This window comes from Eupeodes corollae, chromosome 3, assembly GCF_945859685.1.
Source record: "Eupeodes corollae chromosome 3, idEupCoro1.1, whole genome shotgun sequence".
Taxonomy (NCBI): domain Eukaryota; kingdom Metazoa; phylum Arthropoda; class Insecta; order Diptera; family Syrphidae; genus Eupeodes; species Eupeodes corollae.
The window spans coordinates 135,470,922-135,496,033 of record NC_079149.1 but is presented as its reverse complement, the minus strand read 5'-3'; the positions used below and the strand labels follow the sequence as shown (position 1 = coordinate 135,496,033).

The following is a 25,112-nucleotide window of genomic DNA, read 5'->3' as shown; positions in this document are numbered from 1 at the left end:
TAGCTTGGGAGAGCAGAAGAACTTTTGCTTTTCCATAGACTGAGTGACACACGCGGTGTTTATTTTATATTGTTGAATAAATTTTGGTAAACATCTTTGTACCGGGATAAAATGCAAATATTAAAGGGTCACAACTCTAAATTTGAGTTTATAAAATTTTGTCGAATTGGATTAAGGGTTTATTGCATTTTAAAGGGTAAGTTTGGCATTTCGAAAGGAATCAAAACTTAGACGGTGTTAATGTATGGGATCCTTTTAGGGGGACTCATTTTGAAGTTTCTTCATATTCTTTCAAACATGAATGGAAAAATGAATATTTAATGATGAAACGTCAAAATGAGTTTCCTCAAGAGTCCAATGTGAACTATGCCTTACAGTTCAACTTGAAACTTGATGACAAATGCCAAGAAAAAAAATTGATCTAAACTTTACACGGTTTTAAAGAAACTGCGAAAACTCGAAGATATCAAAAGATTATTCTGAATGAAAATTTATTACAAGTTTTTTCATCGAAAATTATGATAAATTCCATAAGTGTTGCTATCATTGGTTCATTCATTAAAACTTTTTTTAAAATTTTTGACAAGTTTCTGTAAGCGATTATTGAACATTTCTAGCATTAAAAAAAAAACGATTGAAAAAAAGCATTTGAAGTTAGAGCTGATCATTGAAAGCGCAACTGACAGGTGGGTAACAAAGAAAATGGAACACCTTAAGTGAAATAATTTTGAATTAAAAACAATTCCGTGTTAAAAAAAAGTTTTTCTTTTGCAAACATGTTAAAAGAGATGAGCAGAACTCGAAGATATTAAAAAAGTCTGATGGAAAAGTTAGCCACAAGTTGGTTTCTTCGAAAATGATGACATATTCCATCAGTGTTTTGTTTTCTTGAGGAATTAAATGGAACACTTCCGATAAAACGATTTTGTTCCAAATTTTAAAATCAAAAATCAATTAATTATTGAAAAAGATGTCAACATTGAAAAAAATTAACTTAGGAGTTAGTTATAGCTATCATTGAAATTAATCCGGAAACATTTTTGAATCGATATATGACTGTATTTAATTTTGATTACAAAGGCAAATTATGTTTTGATCGATCGGAAATGACTCAAAATAAAATGTTCAGGAAAAAATTGAATTGTACCTTATTTTTCGGTAATATTCATTTTCCGGACGGATATTCATTTTCCTGAACAGCTGATACTATTATGTCCAAATGTAAAACGAATCGTTCCACTGATATGTGTTCCAATTTCACACAAATCCAATGACATATTTCTTTCAATAAAAATTTTTCGTTGGATTTCAAGTAGGACATTTTTTCAATGACAGAAATTTTTAATGATAGCTATAAATGACCTGTCAAAAAATTCCAATGTTTGTTTTCAATGATGAAAACCAACACATTGATTTGTGTTTCAATTTCACACAATTTCAATGAAAAATATCTGTCAGAAAGACAATTTCATGTGAATCGCAATGAGTATTTTTTTAATAACAGACATTTTCAATGACAGTAATAAAACCAAATATAACTATAACTGGTCCTAAAATTGAAGTTCCGAGCTAAAAAAAAATATTTTTGAAAGAAAAATATACATGAGCTTCATTTTCAAACCAAACATAGTAAATACTTTTCCTTATTGCTTCTTAACTTCAAAACTAAATTTTTAATGAGAAAACCAATGATAGCTTTAACTGGCCCATTAAGATTCTTAAGTGATGAAGAACACCCTCAATAAAGTGAGGAATATTAAAACTAATTAAAGAGGCTGGGTTGAGATCCACACTGATAGTTTCCCACTGTAGAACTCTTAGAAACCCAAAAAATTATGGTGCAGGGAATTAACTTCACGTGAACTACCTTCAAATGGGAACTAACTTCACCACTAGTGGGAATTAATTTCACATTTTTTTTGTGAAGTTATCTCCCACTGAAGGCGGGAAATAATTTCATCAGAAAATTGTGTGAAGTAACTTCCCACCTACGATTGAAATGTCTAAAAAATATCAAGCGTTAAATTGGTGCCTTATTTCGTTATTCAAAACGAAATAAAACCAATTTGGGGTTATTTTGATTTATAAAAAGAAATAAGGCCAAAAAAATAATGGAAACAACGCCGAATTGTTAAAGTTCACTGTTTTACATACAAATCACCCAAAAATGGTTGATTTATTGTCTAGAATAGCTACTTTTGCTAAAAAGTTTTTTTTTGAATTGATAGCACGGTATGTAAGGGGACATGCTGGCCCCCTGCAAACCCCCTGCTTGGGATCACTATAGGATTTGGGGCGGGTGCGAGTTTGGGTATATGCAAAGAACTTTTGCATTTGAGCACTAAAATCAAAGAAATTCCCAACAATAAAAAACAAATATGGCTCACAGTTATGAAAGAATCACAACGCATTCGTGTACGATTTTGCAACAATTTTTTTTGTTATTAATTAAAAAAGTTGAAAAATGACAGATACTTGTTGCTCGATTGAAATTTTTGAAATTGGAGCCTAAAACAAGTTTTTTTGGATTGATAGCACGGAGTACTAACAGCCCTCGATTTTTTAAGTTTACGAAAAAATACACCGATTTGGCTATTTTAAGAATTTTTTGTCTATGTTTTTAGCAAAAGTAGCTATTCTAGACAATTATCAAATTTCGAAATGGCTTAAAATTTTTTTCAGTCTCCATATCTGATCGTCAACATGGATTTTCTTTTAGTTTATATATGTATATCCTTTTATTACTTTCTTCATACAATTTTTCCTTATGTTAAATTGATTTTGTGTCCAATTTGCAAGCAAATTGTACAAAATTCGACAACTGTATACTGTTAAAAGAAAAACTTGTAGTATATTTTCTATATTAGGTAATGAATTTTTGACTTATTATTTTGTTTGACTTATGTTAACTTCACATGAAAGTGAAATTCATTCCCACAAAAAAAGTGAAATTATCTCCCACCTTCAATGGGTAATAACTTCACCAAAAAAAGCTTAAATTAATTCCCACTAGTAGTGAAGTTAGTTCCCATGTGAAGGAAGTTCCCGTGAAGTTAATTCCCTGCACCAAAAATTATATAGCCATAAATTCAAATAGAATTTGTTTGGATTCTTGCTTTGAGAATCAACCTGTCAATGAATTTTCATAAAAGTTGTCTGAATAAAAATAAAATAAGGGTTACATTAATATCTTTATTTGCTGTCATAGATTTTGATTCTAAGAACAATTTTTTTTAAAGTCCCTTTTGTTGTAGGTTTTCATTTTCCGTAAAAACAATTTACCAGGTTTCGAAAACTTAATTTGTTGCAGTATGAAATCAGTCTTAAATGGTTTCAAAAATATTCGATCTGATTTTTTTAATTTATTTTGATGTACAAAAAGTTTTCACTGGATTTTTTTTTTAAATTAATTTAATTAACTAACATTTCAGCAAGCTCCAGTCCTCCCCTTAAACAATTTAACCTACTTCGGTCGTACTGTCAATTGCAGAGATTCTTTCTTTAGACGTACTACACGAATGTGGAATGCCTTACCACACTCTGTTTTACTCAGCCATTGCAATATTTAGGAATTCAACTTGAGTGTGCGCTTATTATTATAAGAACAACATTATCAATTCGTGAGATATTTAAGACCAACCAACATTTCTATTTTGCTTCTTTAAAAAACATGAGAAACATTTTTGGTGTTATTACCTGTGAAACAAAAGTTATAAAAGTTATACAAATTACGATAGCTTAAAATTTAGTGTTTAAAATTTCGCAATGTCCACTTTTGCATTAAAACGTTAGCATGCTACGATCAACCAAACGTGTTACAAAGGAGGCGTTTTTCTGCAAATCATTAATCTTAAGTATGAAACAAACGATAGTTCTTATTAAATTGAAGAAAGTTCAGATGTTTATTGAAAAATTTATAAAATATTCTGCCCCTCTATTTACATCCTTACTCAAAAAAACCAAAAAAAAGCTCAACAAAACCACCTCAAAAGTGTCACAAGTCTTCTATACTATAACCTTTATAATATGTTTAAAATGCTCTTACCGTGTTCTAGTATTTTTTTTTTTTTTTTTTTTGTACTTCCAACCCCTATTTGTATAGTTAGTTGGGGGTAGGTCCGTGGATATAGGTACATAAATATTGCTAACAACAATCACTCTGGTTTCTCCATTAAACTTAATTATTTATTCATCTTTCCAAGCGGAAATTTAGCATAGCATCGTGTGTTATACCATATCTAGAATATAACGTGCACCCCGAGTCCCACAAAAAATAATTATAATTAACTTGTTAATTTTGTGGATTTTCGTATAATGTGTGTCCTATTGGGAGTGCTCCGCGTGTGATGAGATGATGGCTGATGCTCCACCGCTGCTCCGTGTCGTCGCAATATTATGACATACATTACACGAAGTCTTTTGGTTTTAATAGAACAACTTAATTATGTGAATGTTATTAGTAATTGAATTTTGAAGGCGGAAAATATACGAAAGTGATGGTTCGGTTTTTTTTGGTACAAACAATGTTAGCTTCAGCTTTAACGACAGCAGCATCCAGTATTTTTATCGCAGAATTGATGCTTAATACGAAGAAAAAAATATAATCTTTAATAGGTTTTCGTGGTTAATTTGGTAATGGTTTACTTGTACGTAGGTTTTAAGGTGCCTTTAACCCATGAAACAACTTCTTAGCACAAGCTGTATATAGGATAATCAGTTTACACGCAAACATAAACGTTGTCGGTAAGGAAGTATGGATATGGTTGCCATACGTTCGGTGTTATACAATATCAATTTGTGTGAGTTGAAAACGTGTCCGCATTAAATTTCACACCTAACAACAAAAATAAAACCCACAAACAAAAGTTGAAAACTGTGCAAAAAAGCAAGGATTTTGATACTTTAAATTGATGACAGGGTTAATTTTCATCTAACACATATTACATGACAAGTAATTCAAATCCATTATGCATGGTAACCATCTCTTCATACATAAAGGTACGTACCTACTTTGTTTTGTAAAGTGTTTTATTTTCATTTGACTTTGCGATTAATCAAGTCCACATATCAGCCCTCCTATATCCATGATGATGATGATCATCATCATCATCTTCATCATGACTACCTTATTTTAGCTGTGCTATTTTTTCCACTATGATGCTATTTTTAAGTAAACACGACAATAAATTATCACGGCATCCTTAGGCCACAAAGAGGATGTCCTGTTTCTGCTTTGTCTACATACTAACATCAATTTATCCACCCACCAACATCAGCGCCACCTTTTGCCATCATCTCACACAACACATTGTACTTAATATTTTCCACATAACACAATACGTAACGTATATAGTACATACGCGCAACGTTGGCGCTGTTTAAAAACAGAAGACAGAACAAAAAAAAAATATAAATAAATAGGTAAACTGATTCGAGAGACACATGATGATGTGGTGCCCTTTAGCAACTCTGACTGACGTCATCGGGGGGTAAATAATCCTTCAACCACGTCAAGGAAAAATAGAAATTCCTTTAGAAATACAGAGAGAGTTTTTATTTTTGTTTTGTGCAGAAAAAATAAAATCTTCTGATGGAAGATAACAGACGTTCCTGACAGAAAATTGCGTGACTGCAATGCATAACTATTATGGGGAAAAATTCCACAAACCATCCGCTTTTCTAATTGAGAGCTAGGTGCTTATTCGTACAGAGGTATATACCTACTCGTACGTTTACAAATATCATTTTTCTGCGTGCATGAACAGTTAGGGAGTGTGTCATAATTTTGTTGGCATTTTGGGACTAATATTATTTGTTATAGTTAACAAACCATGCCTTTATTTTTAGAAAACACGACAGGATTTTGTTTGGTGTTACTTTATGGTCCAATTTGAAAGACAAATAATCACTGAGGCTTTTAGCACTTTTGATGGTAATTTGTAACATTTGTACATTACCTAACCTTAAACGAAAAATTCATGTTTTGCGACTTTATTGGACATCTAACAAATGGTAATATGGTGATTCTTTTGGTTGGATACAAATTTTGTAAGATACTGAAACGTCAGTCATATTCAGCTCCTTAATGACAGATAATTGCCAACAAATGAAATTGAATGAAAACTGAAACGTCAGTCATATTCAGCTCCTTAGTGACAGATAATTGCCAACAAATTTAGAACACCACATTTTTCATCCTAAAATTTAGTTACGCAACTATTCTATAAGACCGTAAGTCGTGGATGTATAGCTTTAGTTTTCTACCATGATTGAATTTTGACACCAGCTATCGTGGTGAATAAAATTGGTGAATATTTATATAGACAGAAAGAAGATCGCATTTTGTTTTTTCTTTGATTTGATAAATTAAAATAGAGATGGAAAAATAGAAAAAATAAATGCATAATAGTTACTGAAAATGTTGTTAATTTTGTAAAAATATAATGCGAATCAAATGAATTACTTTGCTTTGAAATATTTGACAGCTGTAGTAACTACTGTTCATTTTGATTCTAAAAAATCAAATCATACATAGAATAGTTTTGCAGATAATTAGCACTATTTTCCAAGAAAATTATCTTTAAAAAATCCTTTTTAAAATGACAAATTTCAAACCAAGCGTCAAATATTTGAATTGGTAGAAAACTTTATGATTATTGTATTGTCATTTTTATGACAGGTTTAAAAAAAATGGCTATAGAATTGAACCTGGCTACAAGCATGACAGCTATACACGTTCGGAGAACAGTCTATAGGAAAACGAACGTAAAAGCTTTTAAAATTTTTTTTTCTTTCTAAAAAAAAGTTCATAATTTAATCATGCAGTTATCTTATTCAAATTCAAATAAAACTTTAGATCCTCGCCATCCCAGACATTTACCGCTGAACACACGTTTTATTGAGAGATCAATGGAAATTAATGACGAATCTCATTTTTTTAGAACTTTATTTCATTTCCTTTTATACAAATATTTTTCTTTTACTTCGCTTCGAACGTTTAGTTTTATGATGTCACCGACATTGTTGAAGATGCTGCCCGAGAATTTAGTGAATTCTTATCGCTGAAATTCCCAGCCAGTTCGGAACAGAACATAAACGACCAGTTGAAAGATGAGGTGCGAAGACGTGCTAGTAGCTTGGCAACTGATGCCCTCCAACAGGATGAAAACCTACTGGCATTTGCCATAGCTGCCCCAAATATTCATACGGTTGTGGTGAAATTTCGCGATAATGTTACGGTAAGTTTTTGGTTTTCTTCTTTCTGTCAGTGTAAATACAACTTTTTTTTGTATTAGATACCACCGCAAGAAGTTCACAATAAGTCATTTCTGGGGAACTATTGGCGTGAACTAGGAATGGCTTGGAATAGCACAGATGGCTCCCAAGAATGGAGTGCACCGTTTAAGGATTGTAATTTACTCAAAGGACGATGGCTTTGGCCATTTAGGATATCATTTACAGAGTCAAGAATCAAGTGAGTATGAAAAATTCTATTTCATTTTTAAGGAATTTTCATGGAAAAATGACAGATGTCATTTCCAAATCACACCATTTGTAAAATTATCAACTACATTAATCCATCAAACCGTTATGTTGACATATGTATGTCTTTGATAAATAATTAAGGCCCCTTAGTGCATTCGCACCAAATCAAATCCCCAAACTGCAATCGATTTGCAATTAAGTAATTCAATTAAAGAACTCGCTCTGATGTGTAGTCCGTCATGTATTTACAGTGAACATTCTTGTTACTTCATTAAATCACTGCTAATTAAAATACACACTCAGTCTTACCTAATGTCAAAACTATATTCTCTGCAATCGCATGCATGCGGACTTTTGGACAATGTACACGTCCATCATAACTTTGATTAAGTTCGTTTTGATTTCCTAAAGGATTGGTAATGGCGATGACGTGTTTAATAAATATTTCTTCATCTGTAAATTTTCTTTGCTCTTCTGAAGTCTTCACTTCACCAATAGATTTCGTTAAAATTACATTTTCCTATTATGCTTATAAATAATGGATGTTTTTTCAGATGTTTTGAAATGGAATAAAACAAAGATGATTTTCTTAAATTGACACTAAATTTTCTTTATTCAAGAGATTATTTTTAGGCAATTTAATTTTAATATGATTTCTGGTGTATGACAATCATTCTCGACTTTTTTGAACTTTTATGTCTGTATTTTGAAAATAACACGGAGAATGTTGTCCCCAAATTGTTAATTGTTTCTTAAAATTTACCGAAAGAAAATAGATAAATGATTTCACGAACTTGGTTCACATCGCTGTAACCTGAAAAATTGGGGTTACCAAACGTTTTCTTCAAAAAATAAATGGTGGCACGTTCTGGGTGAAAGTTTAACATTAATTTAGCTTGATGGCTAAACAAATTTCGTGTATTTTGTATTTCAAACAGAACCTCGATTTTTAGCGTCAGTCTATTCAATGTTTAAATACCAAGCCAAACTAAAAATAAATCACTTGACAGATGACAAAATGGCCGACACTTTAAGCAGTGTTGCCACCAAAAATGTACACCCTTTACAAGTACCTCGAGTCATGACATTCCTTATATTAATACATGTGTGCCCTTTGGCAACGAACTCCCACAAAACCCAAACTATCATCATTTTGAACTTGAATAACCCCGCAACGTAACGCTAACTCTAACGCTTATGCTTCAATTAATTCCACAGAATTGTGGCAGCTGCGTTTATTGCCGCCGATGTGGACCTTTGTAATGATGCTCTGGAGGAGATTTTTGGCCGCCGTCATGGGTGAGTAGCATACAGGCTTTCTTCATCCTCATCATCCCCATCACCTCAAACTTCCACGACTCACCTCAATTGACTCTCATATATCTACATAACCCACAGCTGTGACCGCAACACAACCTTCTGTTTGCTGACTGAAGAGAAGCCATCGACGACACGTGATGGCTACACTTGCATATGCAAGGATTCCTACTATCTTCCCAATTCCACCCTGCAAGGTTTCCCAGCTGAAAAGGTGGAAAACTCAGACTACGACAATTTATCGTGCATCCCTTGCCCTGGTGGCTGCACCGCATGCGACCAAAATGGTGTTTGCTTGTTGGGGGAGCCTCAAGAGACAATATCTATGGAAAATCTGTTGCGCATTACTGTGGGATCCATGTTGGGCTCATGCATCCTCTGCTGTCTCGTGTTGGCAGTTGCAGTTTTCCAGCACAGGAAATGCAAGGTATGCTCTTCCACTGATGTGTTTCTATATTTTGTATATATTGGCAGTCGACTCGTAGCGTTTGGTGGCAAAATATTATGTGCGCTCCTGTCGATTCGATATATGTAGATATGGAAGCGGTGATGTTCCTAATATTGGCAATATTAAAGTATCTCGTTTGGCTTCTTTTATTACTTCCAGGCTATTGCGTCAGGAATGTGGACCGTGTTGGAAACCATACTTCTGGGAATCATTCTGCTCTATGCATCGGTAAGTTTCATTTATGACGAAGAAGTTAATCAATGTTTTCTTTTTTATTTTTGTTCATCCTTTATCCTTCTTAAATACAAGAAAAAACAAAAATCAATCTTTGATCAAGGCATCACACTATAAATGGTAGCTGAAAGGGCGATAAGTGGGTTTAATAGGGCACTTAAAGTGACTTTTATGTTAGAAAGACATAAAACTTATAAAAACCAAGGCATCCGAAAATAGCGCTTCTTCAGGAAAACACTTAATATGTATTAAAACAAATAAAAGTTAAAACTATTCATAGCATGGTCTTATCGTTAAAATAAATTGAATTGTTAAAGTTGCATGTTCATGTGGCAGTTTTTCTTAATGGCAGAAATTGATTTAAGTTACTGTCTACTCTGTGGCCGTTATATGATACCAAAATGTGCAACAGTTTCTGATGTGTTTTAAAATAGAGACAAACCCAATATTCTGAAACTCAATTCGTTCGTTCACGTTTTTATACACGTTTCGATCGAAATTCCTGGCAGAGGATTTGTATTTTTTGGTGGAAAAGTCCACAGCCCCAAATAGTTATGATAGTGTTTTTTTTTTGCAGCTTTCACCACATTTTACAATTTACCCCCATTCCGCATCACAGGCAATATGGTTAAGTGCCTTTGCCAAAATCGATACTAGGTTACTATTCCTAGGTGTTGAAAATGTTTCCACACGGCACGAACTTTAGAAATTGAGGTTAAATCGAAAATAATTTCTCAAATGACGGATCGCTGAAAGCTTTTAAGTTTTATGAACAATTGACAGTTAGCCGTTTCACAAAAGGTCCAGTGAATATTTGTGATTTAAAGGAAATCTTAAAATTTTAACTTGGTATACTGATAGGGGTTTTAGTTTTTGAGTTCAGAGCCCTAAGTTCTGAGTCTTCAGAGTATGCTGAACACTTTAAGAACAAAGCCTGTGAACATTTGCTGGACGCATATTTCGTGTTGAAATGCATTAAAGTATCAAATCATCAGGTATATTTTACCATTTTTGATTTTTGACGTTTCAGCTGTCAAACGACAGTTTTATTTAGGTTATAAAATAATCCTTCAGTATGACATATAAACTACCTTTAGTGAAATGAGCTTTTGGAATTAGAATATGGTAATAGATATTTTTCATAAAAATATATTTAAACAAAATATTTTTTGTATTTAAAAATACAACATCTTTTATCACAAAGTTTACTTTCTATGACAGAACAACAACTTCCGCGTATCCATTTGTTATTCATTTTGCATCATCTCCTACGATTGAAATTGGTTGTGTTAAGAGTTTTACTCTCAAAGCAAATTACGTCTATAACTTTCGATTTGATTTAATAAAATAAAACACGATTTTGAAGTAAAAATAAAACTGTGACTCTTGTCACTTTTCCAGCGCCTATATGTCATCCTAAAATTAGGGTTTGTTTTTGTTTTTGGGCTGTCACTTTTAAGAAGTGTTTAGATGCCCAAGAAAATAATTTTCAAATAGCAAAATAATTGCTAAATATTTAAAAATTTGGTAATTAGAAGATACTGGGCCCTTAACAATAGGATTTTAAAAGTTTTTCTCTCTTTTTAAAGCTTTTTAATTTGTTTTTAAAATAAAATGAAGTTATTGTAAACATGTATGTTTATTATTTTTAAATTTAAGGTTGCACTACACTTCTTTCAAGCATCAACGGAACGATGTCTTCTGGAGCCCTGGTTACGTGAATTGGGTTTCATTACATGTTACGGTGCAATAATACTAAAGCTTTATAGACATTTGGTAGATTTTCGAACTCGAAAAGCCCACAGATGGGTTTTGCGAGATGTTGATTTATTGAAATATCTTGGAACAATGGTATTTGCGGTGACTTGTTATATGGCTGCATTTACAGCCTCATCTCTAGACCTAATTGAAACAGCTCATCTAGATGGATTGCGTGAGATTCGAACAAATACATGTCATCCTCTCAAATGGGAATATGTAACGCAAATAAGTGAAATTTTAATATTATGTTTTGGATTAAATTTAGCGGTGGCTAGTCGAAATGCAAATACGCAATTTAGGGTAAGAATTCAATAAATCTTTTGCTTTGAAAGAGATAATCACAAAATCAAGCTACTAAACGTATTTTGAATATTTTTGTGTATTTGAAAATAATTTCAGGAAAGGCAGTTTCTCGTTGCTTCATTACTATTAGAGTTTACAGTATCGTCTACTTTTTATATTGCACGGGTAATTTATCTACCCGAACTAAGTCCTGGAGCAATACTCTTAGCGCTCTTCCTGCGGTCCCAGCTTACGAATACAATCACTCTAGGACTGGTTTTTGTGCCAAAAATATGGTATCAGCATAAACAGGTAAGATAATAAGTTTACAATTTTGTCCTTTTTGGTAATTTTTTGTTTGTGTTTTGTTCTTTAAAAATGGATTTTTATGTTTTTTTTTTCTCGTGAGAAGTCCTTGTTGGGACGAGTGTTTTATTGAAGCGATATTATTTTATTTTCTTCAGATTTTTGTCGATTTAGTCATTGTTGGTGCACCATACTGTACTGAAAGTTTATATTTTTTAAAAGACACACAAAACACTGCACTTTTAAGACACATTGACATATAAATGCGGTATACAATTTTAATGCAATGTTAAATCGTTTTCTGCCAAAATGTTTTTCTTTTAAAAGACAATTTAAGTCCATTAAGCCAAATTAGTATTTTGGTAGTTCGACCTGGATATATTAGTAAATTATTCAAAACTAGCTTAAGAAAGTTTCTATAAAACAAGTACTTTCTTTCATTTCCTACTAAATTTGACATAAACAATCCTAGAGTTAAAAAGGGTGCATCTTTTAAGCAAATTAGTTTTTCTAAAACTCAGTTCAGATCTGGTACTTTAAAGACATAGTTAGACACACATAATACAACAAGAGTAGTTATTAAATAATTTACTTAAAACACAATTGTTTATAAGAATATTTCAACATAAAAATACACAACAATCCTAAATACAATAATATTTGTTTAACCAAACATGACTAAATTGTCAAAAAATCCAAAAGAAATTATATACACATGGTATATTTATATAATTATGAAATGTTTATAAATTTAAGTAAAATATTTTTCGAAAAAAAAAATATAACAATTATTTTACAAAATAATTTTGAAATGGAAACGATTTTTGTAGCAAACCATCAATTTTGTTTATAATTTTGAATTAAAAATATTAATATTATAATATTATTTTATTAAGTATTTTGAATATATTATAAGAACAACATTTGACGAGCTATGAAGTTGCTGCAAGTAAATATTTTTCAAATAACTTTTGTTGTATTCTCCATGACTGCATTAAAATAATAATATATTTTGAGGTATAATTTTAGTTTCCTTTTTTAAAATTTATTTATAAATCTTTTTTATTGGTTTTCCCTCCAATTTTGTTTATCCAATCAGAGAAATGCTTGTTCCATCTGGTGATGTTTCCTTTTAATGAATGAAGTTGTATAATTTAATGTATGCACGCTGCAACTCACTGTATATAACATTATAATGAAATCATGCTTTGGTAAAATACTAAATTTGTGTTTATTAGAAAAATATTGTAGTAATTTTAACTTATTCTTTTTTTCACCTTGCTTGCTTTAATTTACAAAACAGATTAAACCAAATCTTTGGAAAAAGTGGTAGCTAATAAAAAACAAATTCAACTTTTTAAACGGTGCATCTGAACGCGTCCAAACAGTTCATAAATGAAAAACAAACAAGCCTAGATTATCTGGGAAACGAAATGAAACTGTCAGAAACAAAGAATTCTTTTTAATTTATTTTTAACTATAATTCAATGTAAAAATATGTTTGAATGCTAAAACTGTTTAAAATTAGTAAAATAATCTAAGATGTCTTTCACATTTTACTGAATCAATCCATAAGATATCTGTGGATTGAAAAATATGTCAAAAAGTCTAAGGAAACACAATTTGACAGTGCTTTTCGCAAGAATTGATATGAGTGTGTTCAGACATTTGTCATCTTATTTAATAACACTGATTTGTATCCATCTAAATTTTACATTATTAGCGTATTAATAAATATAAATATTCAAAATTATTAAACATTGCGTTCTGTTTCCTGTGAAAGAAGTTGGTGCTGGTTGAATTTGTTTCAAATGTAAGATTCTTAAAAATTATCAAAAATGTTCTCACATAAACATAAATGACTTTCGATAAATTAACTTAAACTTGTAAGAAAAATCATAAGCAAAATAATTTTGCAAGGTATCTCAAGTTATTAAAACTTAATTTTAAAACTTAGTTTACTTGAGTACAGAAAGCGGATGAAAACGAAATTGATAATTTTCCGTTTTCTTAACTCCATTTTCCAGATTTTCATTGTGGTAATTATTAATTATTGAATTATTTAATTATCAAAAGCTTACCTTCATTGCCAGAGAAACTTGTTTCCGCCATTAAATGTTGTAGTTATTTTAAGAATTTGGAGTCCCTTCACATTTCATTTCGTTTTTAATCAAAACGCTTGGTATTTTGTTCGAGTTTGTTGATAAAAAAAAAGTATTAAACTTTAAAGCTGTAAACACACTGAACAGAAAATGAAACTCAATTTTGAAATTGACAGTTAAGGATTTGTTCAGATAAAAGAACACCTAATAACTGCCAATGGATGACACATAGTCAAATACATTTAAACGAAAAATTATTTTCTAATACGATTAGATTTTCCAATGTCAAAAAATTGGACTTTCAGATGGTTTACTGATTAATTTTACACCGAACATTTTTTTGGCCAGTTTAAGTTTCCAAGATCTCAGATTTTTCCATATTCTTAGAAACATAAATAACATTTCTCATTTTTGCTTTCAAAAGACAGATTTTGGTGATTTTGTTTCTTATGTGTTCCTTATCGCACCATTTAAAAAGGAAGAAAATAAATGTGAAGCTATTTTGATTGTTAGGTGAAAATGAAGAGTGAATGCTGTTCATATTTCATTCTCATGCTCTGTCAATCTCGCTGCAAAAGTTTTCAGAAAACCCAATAACCCAATATCTTTGTTTGTTCACACGGTTGTCAGATTTTTTTCCAAAGCCTTACAATTTCATCTTCAACTGTCTTGATTTTGTTTTAGCGTAGAAAACTATATTATAAAAATAATAATAAGTAATAAAAAAAGTTTCAACAATTCTTAGATTTCATAAGCAACAACTGTCAAAGGCTGAAAATGACGTTTCTGGAAATATCGTTCATATAATGGCTGCGTTCAATCTCAGACAGGTATGGTATCCGGATACCTCTTTGTTAGTGTTTTACGTGTAAAATAACAGCTGAGATATCAAAAAAGGAATCCAAAGGTATCCAAGAATTTCTGGGGTATGTAGGTATCTGACAGAACAGCTGATTAAACACATGGTTGAATTTCAAGAAACTTGAAAATTGATTTCAGCTTTTTGTATTTGTTAAGATACACAATGTAAGTTGAAGCTATATTTGAGGATGTTCTGTACATAATACATACATGAAGAAGCTGTTTGCCTCGAATTAAGATCGATTTTGACTTCGGAGCTTAAATGTTTCTCTGCTTTTTGGGAACAGCTGAAAGTTGTTTTTATTTTTTGACAGCTATCTCAATACAGCTATCCAACTCGTTCAACAAGGTATCTTAAAATCCACCTGAGATTGAACGCAGCCAATATAAGTTCACAAAATTGTAGACAAATAAAACAAATTTGTGCTGACAGATCGAACAATATGGACAAATTTGACAATCTGTTCAATCCTTACAATGTTAAAACGTCAACTAAAAAATAATCAACTTTTTAGAAAAATACTTTCTTTCCAACACTGAACTGCAGTTAATGTTTCATCAACAAACTAATGGTCTTATAACACTTTATTATAGGTCTCTTTAACGCAACCTCTCTATGTCATGACACTATTTAAAGGACATTGAATGAAACAAAACAAACCACTGTTGACCTAAGACAATTCCAAAATTGAAGTGATATTCTGCAAAATAACAAACTATCAATTTTCAATTTGCTTTCGCCGCCGCCCGCCACGACACAACCAAGGACATCAAACTAACTGTTGCTTGTATACTATGCTTCGCATGCTTATATAAAATATATTTTATTCCTTATTCTTTTTAAATTTTGTAGCTGTGATTATCCTTTATTTGTCATCATCTTCTGCTTTGTACATAGAAAAATACAAAAATCTGTTTCCTAATTTCATACTTCTATATTATATCCATATATGGCATAGCATAATACTTCTTTTCCAACTGATGTGATTATACTCTCTTAAAAACCTAGATATAACTTTTTATATGGTAGAAAAGTTCTGAAAGATAAATGTTAGGAATTTCTTCAAAACATTTCTCTTATTTTAACCTTTTGTTTGTTTATATTCTTATACTATATCCTTCAAATTAATTATTTTTTGATTACACTCTCCTTGTTTGAAATTAAAAAAAAAGAAAATCACACTCAAAATAAAATAAAAAAGACAACACAAAACATCTCCACCCATGCACGAAACATCCACTGCCGTCACACCAATCAATAGATAGATATACCTTCTTCAAAAACCATCACCAAACACTTTTAGACATTTTCATTTACAAAAGCTGAACAAAAACAAAAAAAAACGAGGGTTGTGGTGCTTAAGCTTAGAAATTTCAAAAACGAAAAAAAAACAAAAAAAATACAAAAATAAAAGCTTACCTAATGAAAAATAAAATTTAAAAACTTTTCAACTAATTAGGAAAAGAGAAAAACAAAATTAAATTCATCCGGCATTAAGAAAACCACAACCCTCTTTTCTATATCCTTGTTTTTCTTTTCTTTTTTTTTTTGAGTTCGTTTCTTCTTAATTTTCCCCTTAAATATGACTTTGAGTTTTGTTTTCGTCCTGTGGTGTTTTTTGTTTTGTCTTTTTTTGATTTATTTTCCACCCCTAAAACCATGAACCACCTACAACCCACCACCCCCAATTGTTTTCCGTTTTTCCGTTTACCTTCTGTCTGTGTGGTTTGCGGTGTTCGTTGCATCTTCATAGCTTGCAGGTACGTTCCCTTGCCCATGATCTATCATTACGCTTACCTGTGGATGCTTTCAAGGGTTCCCATGATACTGGACATCACCTGGGTGGTGGTTATGCCGGTCTTTGCCTGGGCGACCCAGACATCGGAGAGCTAACTATATCCGAAATGAGCCCCGAAGATATCCGAGCTGAACTTAAAAGGTTGGCACTCAAATAAATATCTTCAAATATTTTAAAAACATATTAATAAATTGTCCCACAGACTGTATACACAACTTGAGATCCTAAAAAATAAAACTCTGCGGCAGGACAATCCGCATATAAGTAAAAGACGCGGTGGACGAAAAGCTGGACACCGACGATTTTCATTACAGGTAAGGATTTTGAGATACTCAAAAATGAAGAAAAACTTTTCCATACATTTTGTTTCGAATATTAAGATGAAAATTAAAAGTTAAGGTTAAAGTTCGAAATTATATAAGTTTAGTTTTTTTTTTTGAAGAACTGAAATTTTGGCTTTGTTCAAACTTTGTTGTTTCGTTAAATTTTAGTCTTAAATCTTTAATTTTATTTATTTAGAAATGAAAATAATATATACTCGTACGTTTACATATATCTTTTTGCGAAGAATATAATTTCTGAATCATCATATATACATATAACGTTTTTTGGAAAAGCTTGAATTAATTTTTCAGTTACGATTTTTTTCTTTTTGTTATAAAAGAACATTTTTTAATTTTTTTGTTAATTGTTAAATTATAAATTTTTAATGTTTATTGCTACACTTTTAGAAAAAAGGAAGTAAGGATAAGGTAAGAGTTAACAGCTGCTGATGAGTATCATTGGGTTTTTTATGGCTGGCAATGCTTTGATATTTGATATATTTTTTTAAACTTAATAGTTTTTTTTTCTAACTTCAAGTAAACAAATAATAGAAATACAAATATCACCTCTGTAAAAATTTTGATTATTTATAATAAATTGGTAGAATACATTGAAAAGAAAAGACATTTTTTGATTTTTAGTGTGAGTCCTCTTAAGTATGAAATTGATCCTGCACAAGCCTAATGAAACGTTTATATGAGGCTATCTGCTAAGGAGATTCGTATAACTTTTAATATTTTTAATTATTGCACTTTTTTTACATTTATCAATTATAGCCCACTTCCCCTTTTTTTTATAAAACCATTAGTTTCTGTTAATATTCCAAAAGAAATTATTTTAATTAAAAGTAAGTAAAGATAATAAGTCAGGAAATATAAAATTTCCCACAGTTTTTGGGAATTTTTCTGACATCCTCAATTAAGGACCAGGTTCATAAAGCAATCATTTATTTTTATCCTTGAAACCAATCATTAGATGTTTTTTGAGAGGTTGTTTATAACAATTTTCAAAAATGTCTGTCATTTGGTTTGTTTACATGTAGATATTTCTAAGATTTCAGAGAAATGCTGTATTTTCAGAAATACATATAAACAAAACTTCTTACTATTACATTCAAAAACCTTAAACAATTCAAAAACGAAGTAATGGAATACAAAGCTTGCTAAGTGAGAATGTGTAGTGAGTTCTGTTTGTATTTCATTCTCTGAGAAACTTGTCAAACATTACATAAATAAAAACACGCTAATTGAAAAATGACATTTCTTGATTGAAAACCTTAGGAAATTTTTTGTTGATAGGAATCTGTAATTGGTATTTGGAAATTCTCTTAGTTATGTTATAAGTCTTTATATGTCCTTTTGAGCAAAGCTTGAATGTAATACTTTTATGGTTTCGAAAAGTAAGTTTTGTAATTAAATTTTAGTCCTAATTTCGAGACTTTAACTTCATTTTTAAATATTTGTTCAAGTTAAAAAATACCAGTTTTTAAAATTATTTTTATATTTTTTTAAATATTTCAAAAACTGAAGATTTTTTGAATATTATAGGAAATACTGCATACGTATAAATATTTTAACTGAATATTGCAAAAAAGGAATAAAGACTTAGAAAATCATTCACTAAATTAAGATAGCCTCAAAGAAAACCTTATATTAGAGTTTTTTTCGCACTTTTTAAAAGTGATATCTCAAAAACTTGACGTGATCCATTAATTTCGTAGACAGATTACAATTAAGGCCATTAAAACCAATTCGAGAAGTGCAATTTTATTGCGAGTAAGAAAACCCTGTTAACCTGTGTAGTAGATCGTAGAGACTCGGACATTCAATTTGCCACGTTTTCAGACTTGTTTAATTATTAACGTCGCTGTTCTATTTAACCAACAATTTGAGCCAAAAATATCGAACAAAAATTTGGATATTTTTGAAGTGAGACGTGACGCCTTACGTTCAACGACCTCTATCGTTCCAACAAAAAATGCTCAGTATTTGACTAGGTCTCACTGTCTACGAATTTTACTCAAACCAAGTTTACTCGAATAGAGAACGAGTGTGTACGGTCCGCTTTAGGCCGAATTAGTTGTTTTAATAACCAAAAGTTTTGGTGTCACCAATAGCAAGAGTTGTTGGATTTTTGTTACGTCTTTGGCAAACCAAGGTTTAGTATTTGCGGATTAGTTAACTCACTTATTTACTTTATTGATATGTTCTTAAAACCTTCGTGTGATGTCACTTGGATTAGAAAAGCACCTCTGTTTCCCCAAAAACGATTGACTCAATATTATGTTGTCTGATCCTCAATCTGTCCCGCTGTCTGCGAATTTACACGAACTTATTTTACTCGTGCCATGTTTGAGTGTCTACAGCCCGCTTAAGACTTCACTACTGCAGCATTTATTGAACTCTAAAAATAAGAAACAAATGTTTTGAAATACCTGCTTCTACCTTCCCTGACGTGGATAGCCTCTCTAAATAACACATTGCAAAATCATATCGAATACAAAATATTAGTTATTTTTATTACATAATTATAAACCGCTTTGCACTTTGTAGATAGTTTTTTTTCTCATAATTTGCATGCTTACAGGTGCTTATACAAGCTTTTGGCTATAAAATATACTTCAAAAATAAAAAAACGCTATTAAATCGCTTCAACGCTTCAGTCAGTTTGTTGGCACTTTTTTTTAACGCACAATCAACGTTATGGCAAAAAGTCCCGAATTAATTGAATTAAGTCAAATAAAATATTAACATCTTCTCAAATCAATCTCATTTCAGGCGCTAAGTGCAAAACATCGCAGCAACAAACATCATCAAGACGTCGAAATCACCGAAGCTGAGGCATCCCGTACACCTGAGGATTCTGTTTGCAGTGCCGAAGGACCCACTGACACCTATGCTGAAATTTCTGGATTATCACATTCGATGCTGTCGCACTCAATGGTCTCACATTCAACAAAATGAGACAAATCTATTGTGTCGCGTGTCGTGTGTCGTATCGTATTATTGAGGAATTGATTTTACATAAAACCTCTATAAATAAGTTCCACCTATAGTTCAGAATAAGTTTCAAAATTAAAAAATTAACTAAGCTTTTCCTTGATTTTGTAAACTTTTTCAAAAAAAAAGAAAAAAACAAATAATTCTCCAAGATTATTATTATTATATATATATACATAAATTATATACCTTTACTTTTACTATTACTTTTAAGTGAGGACAAAATAAATACAACTTTTATTTAAATGTTATTAAACATCTAATGCATGTGTACTTAACATTTAGACATTTAAAACAAAAAGAAAACATTACTTCTTACAAACATATTAAATTTATCATAATCAACGCTATTACTTAGACAAGAAATACAAAATCATAATGAAAATGAATGAAATAAAATTATTAGTGTATTACAAAATATATTAATAAAATGATTGCTAAGCAAACCAACTTTTAAAAAACAAAAAAAGAAACCTATTGAAAATGTATATTTAAAAAAAAACTCTAATGAATTAAACAAATGTGTAAAAAAATTCCAGAAACTTTTAGAAAATTTAGTTTTAAAACAATGATAATGTAATAATTAAAAGAAAACAAAATATATGAAAAGTTTTTGTATGATGTATTTGTTTTGTATGCAAAAATTGCCTGCTCTATAAAATTAATTAGAACGAAACAAATTAAGTTTGTTCTGTTAAGCTCTATTCAACATTAATCTATAATCCAGAAAATATTAAAAATACAAATTACTAGGTATTTACATAAATAAAACTGCCCTTCAAATGTCCTAAAAGAAATCAAATTCGAGCAATAGAATCAAATGTCAAAAATCCAAAATAGCCCATATTCATAGCTTTTAGGTTATTAACAGTGGAATAATTAAAAAAAATCTAAGAAATTGTATTTGTATTCCCATTTCCGGATCCTCTAAAACTCTCCAAGTCTATATATGTAAGTAGGTACTACACCTTACATTTCTCTCAATTGGTATAAACTTAAGGCCGTGTGTCAATTTTCGTTAAAATGTTCGTTAAGTTATCTACCAAAATTATTTTTTGACATTTAGTGCTGAATCAAATCAGAAGTTAAAAGGTACTTTTTTTAAATTTTAATTGTGTGGAAATTGCCATAAAATTAACATAAATTCCAATAAAATATTGTTTTCTTAATTTTTTATAAATTGTTTAAAAAATTAAAGAATCTTAATCCCGTCTTTTGATTTGATTGTGTATTGTTATTTATATTCTATGGAAACAGCCTTAAATATTTGCAAAACAATTTAAATTATGGATCTTTTGTTCATACAATCTAAACAAGAACTTATTTTCACATCTGTCAAAAAAAAGTGTTAAAGTAAAGACATAAAATGGCTGCGTTCAGTCTCATATACATAAGGCATACGAATACCTTTTTGTTAGTGTTTTATGTGTAAAAGATCAGCTTATCCAAAAAAAACTTCAAAGCTTTCCAAGAATGTTTGGTATACTTATATGTGCAGTTGACAGATTCAACATATTTTTTGTTTGCACATTCTTTTTGTGAGCAGCTGGAAATTATTTGTATATTTTGAAAGCTGTCTGCATGGACAGCTAATCCAAATCGTTGAATAAGGTATCACAATTGAAAGCTGCCAAAAATGTAGTTTTCAATTTTATATGTATGTATATTAATTAAAAAACGTATTAATGCATTCAAAGATGACAACTTAGCAACGTCAAATTTTACTAACTTTTATCCGGTCTGATTTTATTCACCACGCTAGTGTCAGAATTAAAGTATGGTAGATACGAAATTTAAACAATTTATTGCAATTTTTATATGGCCTTAAGGATCAAAAACAGAATGTTTGCAAACGTGCAAAACAAATGTCGGTCATCTACTCGTAAATCAACAGATTACTTGGATGTATAAAGCGCAATAATTAAAAAGCAATTCACACGAAACAATTTACTTGTTGAGATATTTTCGCTTCTTTGTCAGAAATAAAATCTACAAATCTTATACATTTCAAAAATAAAAATATAACAGACAACATTTAACTGCAAATCAAAATAACTTCCTTTGGATCAAAAATAATCTTAAGTTACATATTTTTTAAATGGAAATTTTGTATCTATGTATCACTCTTAAGTAGTATTCACATGAGTGCGACCAACGAACGACGAATGAATTACAAGATGTGAGTTTATACACGTTTGAAGACATATTTCCACACAAATTCTTAATAAAAGATAGCAATATAGTTTCTATTTGATTTATGATGCATACTTTTACTTTTAAATATCATATATTAATAAATTTAAGAAAACAAAATTAATCGTCGCGGAAAAAATTGTAGATGATACGAACTGTCAAACTTTATTCGCGTTCCACATTATCCACACTCGCAACGAATAAAATAATCACGAGCACTTAACCTAAAAAAAGCATTCTTGTTTTGGTTTCGGTGGTGAATGGTGTTTGCCTGTGGCTCCTTGTCAAACTTCATTCGCGACGAATTAAAAACTCTCATGTGAAAGAAATGTCAAAATCGACAAATATTCGTTCATTCGTTGGTCGTGCTCATGTGAATAGTGCTTTATGATTTTACTCGAATGTTAATAAACAAAAGTTGGTAACGAACTTAATAATAATTGAGTTCATAGGAGGTCCACCATCTATCCAAAAAAAAAGCAAATATCAAACAAAAAAAATACAACATTAATTTAATCATTATTAAAATAAACTCCAGTGAGACAAACATATTAATTAAAATGAAGCATTTTCTAGGAGTAAGTTCTCAGTAAATAAAGCTGAGCAGTTACTATACAAATAATTGTAGATTATTGTTTTATTCATAGGTACAAAAAAGATAGCCTGCTCTGAAAAAAACTAAGTTTTGAAAATTAGAAAATTTAGTCCTACGTTAAATTATTTTATTTATTGACAAAAAAGTAACGAAATACGAATTTTTATTAGACTCTTCTTCCATTATACTTAGTCCGGTACTGTTCTAGTGCTACCTTAACCCTTTTTTAATGTTATTTAATAAAATAATTGATAAAATTAAAACTCGTTACGTTTCTTTTTCAAGTGCATGTCTTTAAAAGAAAGCAATCCGTCCATTTAATTTGTGGCAGATTATATTTGAATTTGACCTTTGTGCCACAGTTCTGTTCTCCGGTATCGCTCTCGAAATATCAGTACATGCTACATTTTGTTTTTTTACTCCAAGATTTAGTAAAACCTTTTACAAGTCCGTCGATCTCAACGATTTTACAAAAATAACCTCTACAAGTTCACTCAAATTCAATTTCATAATTGTTTTCTGATTTTTATATTTTTTTATTAAGCTGATAGATTTTAAAATTCTATTAATAAATCTTTTGAATATGCTTAGAACTAAAATGCTTAAATATATTTCCAATAGGTTATATGGGTCAATATACTGGAATCCCTTAAATCATTCTATCAAGATATATATATTAAATATACAAAACTAATTTCTTAAACATTTTTAAATTAATGTACTTTGAATTTCTTTTTTTCAAACCCTATGCAATCTAAAAGAGTAAAAAATCATACCCACCTCAAATTTATGTTTTGAATACAATTTAGGTACTAGAAAAAAGTTTTTTATTTTAGTTATATATTTTTTTAGTTAATTTAAAACAATAAATAAACAATTGTTAAATTAGAAATAAATATATAAACAAATTGAAAACATGAAAAAAAACTGTATTGAAATAAAATATAAAAAAAAGCCTTAACCAGAAGAAAATACAGCACGAGCATAGTTTAGTTACAATTAGTTAGGAAGTTTCTTGAATCACCAGATAAGCACTATCGAGTCCGAATAGATTAAAAATATATAAACAAAATCAAAACACCCGAATTCGCAGAAAAAATTGAAATTTTATAGAGTTGAGAGTTTTCAAAAATAAAATAAAGAGAAAAGAAAAAGAAACACGGACGATTGAAGTTGATGCATTTACGCACACATCCATTAATAATAAATTAAATAATAATAATAAAATAAAATAAATTAATAAATAAATGAAAAAAAATATTTGTAAAGTATTTTTAAACAAAATATCTTATATGGGTATAAATATATATTATATACATTATTATAAGAATATTATATATAAAATTATACTAAAAAAAATGTCACAGTTTGAGGAAAAAAATACAAAAAATTAAAAAAAAAATGGAGAAAAAAATATTTTAAAAGTGTGATAATCGTATGTAAAAAATAAAATATATTATATATATATATATGAATACAAAATAATGATTATAATATATAATAAAATGTTGTTAAATACAAAATAAGAAAACCAAAAAAAAAAACAACCTTAATGTGGAACAATAAAAACTTGACATGTACATAAAATCAGATTTTTGTCGTTAGTGTTTTTCTTTAAAAAATGTAAGTACATTTTAAAATTTGTTTTTTGCAAGTGGATTCTTTAAAATTATAAAAATATACTACAACAACATTGAAGAGCTTACATACCAATTAAATGTTATTATTTTAGTAACTGTGATCTACATAAATACGTGTTTTGTCGAAAACACAATTAGCAATACTTTTTTAAAGTATTTATCTGTCCCGAAATCGAATTTTTTCTTAAATTTTTTCTATAAAGTCAGGTTTTTAAAATATTCTTATTTAAATATACCGAAGCCAATTGAAAACTTGGTTTTTGAAGCTAAGTTAAGACGCAACTTAATCCTTAACAATAAAATTGTATGATAATTTTGAAAGTAGAAATCTTTGTCTTCTGGGTACAGTCATTATTCATTCAAATCATTATAAAATCTTTTTAAGTTTCTGAAAATTTTTATTAGTTATGACTTGTGGGTCTTTGTTAGACTATGAAATTTTGAGGAATTTTAATTTTAACGCTTTTGTGGTTCATTAATTATTTTTTTACGTTTTAGAGTTAATTCTTATAGGTGATTTTAAACCCGAACTTCGATTTTACTACCTGCTTGAATGTTGAAAATACCCGTTTCAACATTATTTTTGCAATATATAATTTAAAACGTATGATTTTAAAGGCGTATTCGTTATAAAAACAAAATTACTTTCAAACAATTTTCATTTTTTCTGTAAGAAATGCGTTTTAGAAAAGGTTTATGTGAGACACGTGAAATTTAACAACTAAAGCATATTTTTGGAAATCTTATCAAACACTATAAATAATTC

General features: G+C 29.9%; 1 protein-coding gene across 5 annotated transcripts in view; it reads left to right on the top strand.

Moving 5' to 3' along the window:
* The window catches only part of LOC129951243 (probable G-protein coupled receptor 158), a 73,054-nt gene extending 49,090 nt beyond the window's left edge, over positions 1-23,964 (top strand). For 2 of the 5 annotated variants that reach the window (XM_056063317.1, XM_056063316.1), the window contains 11 exons: positions 7,002-7,238; positions 7,296-7,474; positions 8,704-8,784; positions 8,884-9,229; positions 9,410-9,478; positions 11,144-11,545; positions 11,645-11,839; positions 16,558-16,736; positions 16,798-16,909; positions 17,327-17,347; positions 19,697-23,964. In XM_056063317.1, the coding sequence (XP_055919292.1) occupies positions 7,002-7,238; positions 7,296-7,474; positions 8,704-8,784; positions 8,884-9,229; positions 9,410-9,478; positions 11,144-11,545; positions 11,645-11,839; positions 16,558-16,736; positions 16,798-16,909; positions 17,327-17,347; positions 19,697-19,882 (2,007 nt within the window). In that variant the 3' untranslated portion in view covers positions 19,883-23,964. The remainder of the gene's footprint in view (positions 1-7,001; positions 7,239-7,295; positions 7,475-8,703; positions 8,785-8,883; positions 9,230-9,409; positions 9,479-11,143; positions 11,546-11,644; positions 11,840-16,557; positions 16,737-16,797; positions 16,910-17,326; positions 17,348-19,696) is intronic. The other 3 variants (XM_056063319.1, XM_056063318.1, XM_056063320.1) reach the window with 3 other exon arrangements.
* Positions 23,965-25,112: the final 1,148 nt, after the last annotated feature.